The sequence below is a fragment of the Ursus arctos genome, unplaced genomic scaffold, assembly GCF_023065955.2.
Source record: "Ursus arctos isolate Adak ecotype North America unplaced genomic scaffold, UrsArc2.0 scaffold_6, whole genome shotgun sequence".
NCBI lineage: Eukaryota > Metazoa > Chordata > Mammalia > Carnivora > Ursidae > Ursus > Ursus arctos.
In genome coordinates, this window is record NW_026623078.1 from 15,590,503 (window position 1) to 15,599,090 (window position 8,588).

The 8,588-nt window shown below is 39.7% G+C and overlaps 1 protein-coding gene and 1 non-coding gene across 2 annotated transcripts; both read right to left on the bottom strand.

The window, feature by feature from the left end:
- Window positions 1-2,399: 2,399 nt before the first annotated feature.
- RPS20 (ribosomal protein S20) lies at window positions 2,400-3,789 on the bottom strand. Its single transcript, XM_026516458.3, has 4 exons — window positions 3,602-3,789; window positions 3,289-3,388; window positions 2,917-2,990; window positions 2,400-2,619 (listed from the first exon to the last, which is right to left on the bottom strand). The coding sequence occupies exons 1-4, from the start codon at window positions 3,602-3,604 to the stop codon at window positions 2,437-2,439; spliced, it is 360 nt and encodes a 119-aa protein (XP_026372243.1). The 5' UTR covers window positions 3,605-3,789; the 3' UTR covers window positions 2,400-2,436.
- Window positions 3,063-3,129, bottom strand: LOC113268179 (small nucleolar RNA U54). The gene has a single exon (XR_003321042.1). It is a non-coding gene; the product is annotated as a small nucleolar RNA U54 (small nucleolar RNA).
- Window positions 3,790-8,588: the final 4,799 nt, after the last annotated feature.

Below are 8,588 nucleotides of genomic sequence, written 5' to 3' on the forward strand. Positions count from 1 at the left end.
CAGAAAGGAAGCATTTCCCAAAATTTTAGGTGCTATATTTTGGCTTTATTACAGGCTCTCTAAATATTACCTACAGTTTAAATCCAACTCCAAAAATTTGAGTGGGAAAAATTACAATTGCTGATATACGAGTTACTTTGGCACACATCAGCTAAAATTCACAACTGTTATGAAGGCCATAAAGCTCTTCTTTCAATATCTTCTGATTTACTGTGGCACCCTTTCCCCTATTCTTTAGTCCTAAACGGCTGTTTTCACAGAACTGTTATTTCCTCAACCAGTTGTCGGGGTATTGAGTGTATTCCATAGACTTCTGTGTTGCAGTTATTTAAACATCAAAACAAGCTTGTAAGTACTTCTATGTGGGGGCCACACATTAGCAGGTACTTAAGCTTTAAAATGATTCTAACTGCTCCCTAGAGCTTTCTTTGCAGTCCTCAGTGTAGAGAAAGCTTAAAATTGGGTTGAAAACATGCCAGTAGCTCACTACCTGGCTTCTAATAATTCACTTCTAAACCAAGAACACCAGCTTCAAAGAATGGATCACTGCTTACCTCAGGAACCTTAACTAGACTCATATTGTAGAATTCTTCAAATAGTATGCTTACGGCTCAATATTTTTTGAACAGTTACAGTTGAAATCTTTTAGTTTCCCAAGCTAATTAAAAAAATACCTGAGATTTTGTTTATACACTTGGCATAGTTCTTCCCAGATTCGGTTCCACTCAAATCCCTGATATCCAAATTATTTTTTGAAGTCTAAGAAAAAAGAAGTGGGATCAAAAGGACTTGGATATTACTAGTAAGAGACAGGAGATGTGGACTCAATGTTTGAGTGACCCATGTGGCTGGCTTCATGGTGGACCATGGACTGAGACAGAACACATGTTTTGGGGAGGCAAGAGGATTTTCATTTTAGACATGTCAAGTTTGAGCTACAGGAGGTATAGGTTGTCAAGTGGTTGAACACACATGGTAACGGATGACAGTGGACACGATAGTCCAGAGAAGCGAAGGTCTAAGCCCAAACCCAGAGAAAAGGCATGAATTTCATGACTGTAATCCTATTAAGAATAGCAAAATGCTCACAATTACTTTTTCTGAATTTTGTAATTTGCAAAAATGTTTACTTTTGTTAAATATTTCAGGCAATTTTAGGATATCCATAGGATTATAAATCCTAAAAATAGGAAACTTCAATACTTTAATGGGACATCAAGAGGATGCTCATCCCATGAGCCCATTTAAACCTCATCTATGCTACTATAATGCTCCAGCATCAGGCAAGTTAAACCTCACAGCCAGTTTCCTGATTTGCACTGTAGGAACAGCATTTAAGAAAATAACGCATGAACAGAGGAGTGCCTGGGTGGCTCAGGCGATTGTACACCTGACTCCTGATTTTCCTTGGGTCATGATCTCAGGAGTTGTGGGCCCCGCATTGTGCGGAGTCTGCTTGAGATTCTCCCACTGCCCCGCCCCAAGCACTCTTGCTCTCTGAATTATTTTTAAAGACTTTGACAGAGATAGAGCACGTAAGCAGGGGGAGCAACAGGCTCCCCGCTGGGCAAGGAGCCTGATGCAGGCTCGATCTTGACCTGAATCAAAGGGAGACACCTAACTGAGCCACCCCAGGTGCCCCTAAAATAAATTTTTAAAAATAAAAAAATAAAGCATAAAGAGTCTAGTAGCTGAACAATGTTACCCACTATTGTGCCAACAGGGGTTTGCCTAAATAAATTTGCTCTACTCATATGACATGCTTTTCTCTAAGTTAACATAAATGTATTAAGCTAACATTTACATATAAACATTAGTATAGCTCTGTATTAAAAGAAATTCCAAGGACTGTATATAAAATACAGTTCTACAGATATAACCTAAATGTTAACATAAATACTGGGTCTTTTTTTTGACCTGTTAATCTAAAATATAATTAAAAGACTTCTCTTCAAAACCGCTTAATATAAAGACCAGTATTTCCAAAATATTTAAGAATATTCAAAGTTTACTCTAGCCTAATGTCAAGAGGAAGGATGTATTAATTGGCAGAACTTACTGTTTCCCAAATTAAGTTACCTGCCCACATACAAAGCACCCTGTTATCAGAATTTTTGGGCGGTAAAACCCAGATGTCTTTTGGAAAAGCTCTAATATGCAGTTATGAACCACATTCATCAACGCTAAGATCTCCATGTATTTAGTTAATACAATTCAGTTTTCAAATGATGTCAAGTGATAAATGCTTCAGTGACAGGAGATACAATGAAAACAGGATACACCACCCACCCGAAGGATATTCATCTCATTTTGACTACTCTACTTGAAAGGTGGACAAAATTTCGTAGCACAACTCTATTCTTAAAATACATGGGTATTATGAATGAAAGTCAACAAGATTTAACAACTGATAATCAATTTATTAAAAAGGCTGATTTAAGCATCTGCAATGGTGACTTCAACCTCAACTCCTGGCTCAATACTGATGGAAGTAATCTGCTTAACAATCTCAGAAGGACTGTGCAAATCAATGAGTCGCTTGTGGATCCTCATCTGAAAACGATCCCAAGTCTTAGAACCTTCACCACAAGGAGTTTTTCTTGTAGTGATTCTCAGAGTCTGCAACAAAAGACAAAGAAAACCAAGCATTTATGGGTTTATGCTTATCCCTAGGACATCTACAAAACCATTACTCTCACTTATTTCATTTGAATACTTCCCACAGTATCATTCCTTTTCACCTAAATCAACATCAATTGGACAGTACCCTTACAAAAGCATCATACCCCACCCGAGAAAAAGAGCAGCAAAAGGTTCAACAGTTATCTGTGAAGATCAGGTACTTAATATGTACCGAATTCTACCAACAATTTTTCTTTCAGTTTTTGTTTTTCCCACCCCTTCGATTTATTTCACCTTGGTAGGCATCCGAACCGGTCCTTTCACTTTGAGATTCTTTTCCTTTGCGCCTCTGATCAAGTCAGCACATACTACAGAAAAATAAAAGCATCTTTCAGTTCGTTCAAAACAGCCGGAAATCGGCGTTAAGAAATTTTAATTGATGCTGGCTCAGAATAGCGTATAAAACTATCATCATTATTCAACACAGTAATTGTCTCCTCATCGCCAACAAGGATTTAAAAGACACTAACAATTAAGCATAGATCATTTTTCCTTTAAGCTAAGCAGTTTGTCACTTGACTTCTGAATCAATCTTGTATAACAACAAAGCCAAACTCATTTTTTTTTTCTTCCCCAAAAGTCTCAACCTGAAGATATGGTACTGACCCTTTTCCAAAGATTTTACGTTGCGGCTGGTGAGAGTAATTCTAATTCGGTGAATCGCCACCTCCGGTTCCACGGGTGTCTTTCCGGTGTCTTTAAACGCCTATTATCACACAAATGGAAACAGGATTTTTTTTTTTTTAAAGCCTAAAAACGACATTAAGAGACTTCCTAAGCTGCTCCACCATTTCACGACGCCCTTCACTGGACAGGCGAGGCTCGTACTGCCACCGCTTCCTCCCATCCCGGAATCCGTCCCCAGAAGGGACCGTGTCCCTACGCGTCCCCATCCATGAGGCTCCGGCCCCCGCCTCACCATGGCTGCGGCGCGGCTTCCTGACCGACTTGTTCCTCGATGAGAGCGAACAGCGGTGAGTCAGGAGCAGGAGCGGGGCGCTCAAAAGCTCCGCTGTAGCTGCTACCGCCGCTTCCTCAAAGAGAAAGACGTGAGGCCTGCGTGGCGCTTATATAGCTGCGCTCGTCTGCATCCGGGTCCCGCACGCGTCTTCGCGCTGCCCCGGAAGAGGAATTGCCCTGAGGGCTTTGGAGGCGGCTGCGCGAGCAGGGTGGGAGCACCCGTGGAGTTGGCGGGAAAGGCGTGGCTATGGGCGCCCCCTTTCGGACCGGCGGAGTTAGAGCCCCGCGAGGTGGCGTCCCCGCCAGGGCAGTTACCGTGGTCCTTTGGCCACCTTGAAGAGGTGACAGGGAGACTACGAACTAAAACCTGAGAAACTCCTCTTCCTGGTGCACCTACCCCTGGCCTCTGCAAAGTCAAAACGACTCCTGTGGTTTTTACAGTGCAAATGTTGCTTCCTATACAAACCGAATCACTCGTTCTCTGAGCAGGTGGGTAACTTCTGAGTTTAACTCACGTGAATATTAGGAAAAATGACTGACAACCTGGGCGTGTTGTTTTAAACCTTTTTCATAGCCTGAAATACATTTTCGTGATATTTCGCCTTCTGGCTTCCCCGAGCTGCAGAAGCATCTAATCAGTTTCCAGAAAGCACCTGAATTTGGGTTCTTTGCCTCCGGGAAAGCGACGGCAAAAATGCCTGGCTGCTGTGCATCCGGAGGCCCATCCTGGAGACCCAGGCCGTCTCCCTAACTCTAAAACATGTTATCTCCTCTCTGTTCGGATAAGGCAATGTCGGATAAGACCCTTTAAGATCTCCGTAATACTGGGTGTATGGGACAAAGTACAGTAGAAAAACCAAGAGCGGTCAACTGACTTGGATAGCCAGGAGAGAGACCATTAAGGAGGACACATATACTTAAAGATGACAGAGTGGTTAAGTAGAACGAAATAGGTAAGACTGGTTTTGGTACAGGACAGAAGGAAGAGTAAATAACCTCATTATTTTACAGGTGAATTGCTGAGTGCAGAAGAGTTATTTGCTCAGACACACAGAACTGGTGAAGGACAGACCTCTGATCCCTCCCATTAGGGCTTTTTCTTGAGCCTTTCTCTTCTGCTCCTTGAAAGGAAATTATACTTAAAACTTTTATCAAATAATAGCATGAACTTATTTGTTTGGTGATAATTGGGCATAGCTAATAGCTGGCTTTCTTTGGCTCACAAAAATATGTATACTAGTTTTTCTGCCATTTATTTAAATGATTTAAATATTAAATTTTGTATATTTCTAGTTCAGATATTCTATAGTGTCAGCTGGCTGTAAAAACCATATTAGTAGAATTTGCAACAAAAAATCTGAAAACCTGCATTCTTAGTTTACAAGCTGTAACCTAAATGAGACTTCTTAACTTAGGGCTTTAACTTATTGCTATGGCTTCCAGTAAGAATGCTTGAGAAGTGTACTTGTGATTTTTTTTTTTTTTTTTTTTTTTAGGAACAAATCTGGTACATCTATTCTTAGGTTTCTCTTCCCCTTCAAGTACTTGAGAAAATGGTGAACAAATTAACTTCCTTGACCTTAGAAAAGAATTTCAGTATAGAAATAGGCTAAATGTGGCACAGCATGTATGGGAAAAATTGTTGGTGTGACTAGAACTAAGGAAACAGCTGGTTGAGATAACAGAAAAATGTAATGAAAGCATTACTATTTTCAAATTTATGCTTTAGTAGAGACATTTTGTTGTATTTTTCTCTTGAAAGTTAACTGCTCCTGTGGGCTCCACATTTTCATTAAGAAAGTAATGTTCTAACACATCGTAAGATATTAGAGAAAAAGTAAAAATTAACAATTTATCCAAAAGAAGAAGAGAGTATGCTATCCTTAATTCCTTAGACCAATTACTAGATATATATATCCTTTGATGACTTAATCAAAGGATATGCATATTATAAGATTATAAGTACTTTGCTGTTAAGTAAGTTAGCCTTTGGGAAGGTTATACCCAAATAGATACTTCCTCTGGCAGTGTAATGAAGATTTTGCTGTGAAAAGGTGGAATTAAATATCCGTTTCATTTTAAAATTAAAAAATATTCTTAAGACCATTGCAAACTTTGTGTTTTCAACGTATTTATCCATAGTCTTCCTTCACTGATTTTTGTAGGTCTTTTAAAATGATCTTGTACAAATTCTTACTGTAGGTATTTGTTCCTTTCTGTGGACAGCCATCTACTGGTCTTTTGCTGCAATGACAGTGTCATCCTACTACTTACAAAAGGAAATTAACAGAAGTTAAAAACTACATAATTCATGGTACACGTTATTAGTAACACAATAAAGGCAAATTTTCCAAAGGAATGTGTCAAGTGTCTATATAGACACTATTTTATTTGCAGAATTTTTTATCTAAATAACTTTGTGCTAAAATAAAGAACAAAGTCTGAAATTTAAGGATAAAACCCAGAAAGAGTTTAAAACTCTCTCGTGGTTACCCATGTAGTATTGGTAGGAGGGTGAAATGTGGAGGCAATTGCATGTGGTTTACAAGGATTACATGTGGGGACTTAGAACAGTACTGGGTACCTGACAGTAGCCAGCACTGTACTAATATCAATTTGTTTGGTCCTCACATCAACCCTGGAACATAAGTGGTGTTATTTGTATTTTATACATGAGAAAGCTAAGGTTAGGTGGCCTGCCCAAGGTCACAGCAAAAGCTGGTGTTTGAACCTCTGCAGTCTAACTCCAGAGTTTACATGCTTACCGCCTGTACTATGGTGTCTTTCACTATATATTAGCTCTTACCATTATCATTAGTAGCTGTACTTACCTGTGAGGTATAAAATCCTATTATGTGATATAACATAGCATAGCAAGGCTCTCTGTATTTTACTTTAGTTGAGGTTAGAAATTTTATTGAGCTACTAATATGTATCCATTGTAAGACTGAATCCTTATTTTTTAACTCATTTTTTCGGTTTGAAGTTCTGTAGATACTCAATGCCAGTTAACTCTATTTGCTCATTAAAATTGTTTCACTAAAGTGAGCAATGGAACAGAACTAGGGACACAGATCTTTTCATTGAGAATGATTCCTATTTAACTCACATTGGGTTGGTAATTTTTAATCATATTTAACTGCAGAGCTCACAGAATTCTCTGTAGTGGTAGGAACTGAATGTCCTACCCACCAGGCCTCATAGTACTTCTTTCCCCCCTTTCTTTCTCCTGTTCCCAGGCCTGCAGGCCTAGAGATTCTAACATTTTTGAAATGCAATCTGAAAAATTGGTCTACTTCCGTTACGTAGTGCCATTTCCTAGTTTTAGCAGATAATCTGCAGAGGACTCCCATGGTCACGCTTTTGTGATCCTGATATCATGCAGGGGAGCCAGGGATAGATTTACCTATCAATAATTTTTCCCTCTGAGGTTGTGTTTTCATATTGTATAGAATTGGTACAACTTTTTAGAAAATACCATTTACCTCCCTTTACGAGAAGATCGGAACCTATTGCTTTCACCACACACTAATTCTGCTGCATTGCTTGTGTGGTGGACAGCCTCAAATATGGCCCCCAGGGATCTCCACCACCTGTTATTCATGCCCCTGTGGAATCTCATCCTCTTGAGTGTGGAAATGTGTGACTTGCTTTAAACACTAGAATTTGGCAAACGTGCCTGGATGTCACTTCCATGAATAGATTAAATAGGGTTCTATATAAATATAGGTTCTATAGACTCTCTCCCTTGCTAGTTTTGATAAACCAAGCTGCCATATTGGGAGCTGCTATAGGGAGAGGACCGAGGAAATGAGGGTAGCAAGGAAACAAGGGTAGCCTGTAGCCAACAGGCAGCACAAACTGAGGCTTCCAGTCCAACAGCCCCCAAAGAACTGAAATTCTACCGACAACCATGTGACTTTGGAAGCAGATCTCTCCTTGGTCGAGCTTTCAGATGAGACCTCAGCACTGGCACCCCTTAAATATTACACCTGAGGTGAGTACCTCCCAAGACCTTATGCAACCTGGTCCTGGCTCTGATGGACACATGTAGGAGAGGCAGCTGTAGTGCAGCAAAGGGGACACTGACAGGAGTTGTGAGGACATGCTTAAGTCCACTGCTAGGTCAGCCACCTCTCAGGAGTCATCCCATCTACATGGGCCTTAGTTTTCTCATTGTAAAAGGAAGGTGCTGGACTATGTGATCTTCCCACTTTGAAAGAATAAACAAATACAAAATAAAACAAATCCAAGAATATCTCTTTACCACCAACATATAGCCAGACATTCAAGATGGCTTCTGCCTCCTTTGTCCCTCCTTCCTGCTCCCCAATACCAGAGGAACTAGGTATAGAATCCACAGGGGAGGGGATTTGAAATAGTGGAGGAGACTCCCCTCTCCCCATTTCAAATCCTTTGATCTCAGGTGGCCATTCATCTGATTTATCCTCAGTACATGACCAAGATGTTATTATTACTAGTGCTAACTCTCACTCAAGAATGCTGCAGTTTGGATTTTAAATGTTACAGTTTCTTTACTCAAGCATAAGTCTACCTGGTGATAGCGAGGACAAAGCTTTGAATTGGATCAATGTAGGGTTTCAAACTGAGTTGGACTGAGTTTTAATAATCTGAAGTTACCAGAAAGTCATTGACTCTTTCTTAGATTTTAATTAAGGGGTGGGAAAAGATGAGTGACACAATGCAGTTGAAACCAGTAATTAGAAGAAAAAACTTTTCCATGTTTATACCCCACTAGGTGGGACTCATCAAGAAATTAATTGATTGGTAAGAAAGATCCTCCATGTTCTGAGATTATTTTTTTAAATTATCCCATGGTTTCTTTCAGTAATTTTATGATTTCATTTTGGAATGTATTTAGAATTTTATCAAATGCCTTTGTAGTAGCTAAGTAGGTGTTCATATGTTTTTTAAATCTATTGATA

Excerpts from the sequence above, each read along its gene's own strand:
- RPS20 (XM_026516458.3), bottom strand. Across the intron at positions 2,991-3,288 it reads CGTAAAATCTTTGGAAAAGG|TATGTGCTGACTTGATCAGA; the intron begins GTCAGTACCATA and ends ATTTTTCTGTAG. Across the intron at positions 2,620-2,916 it reads CGGTTCGGATGCCTACCAAG|ACTCTGAGAATCACTACAAG; the intron begins GTGAAATAAATC and ends CTTTTGTTGCAG.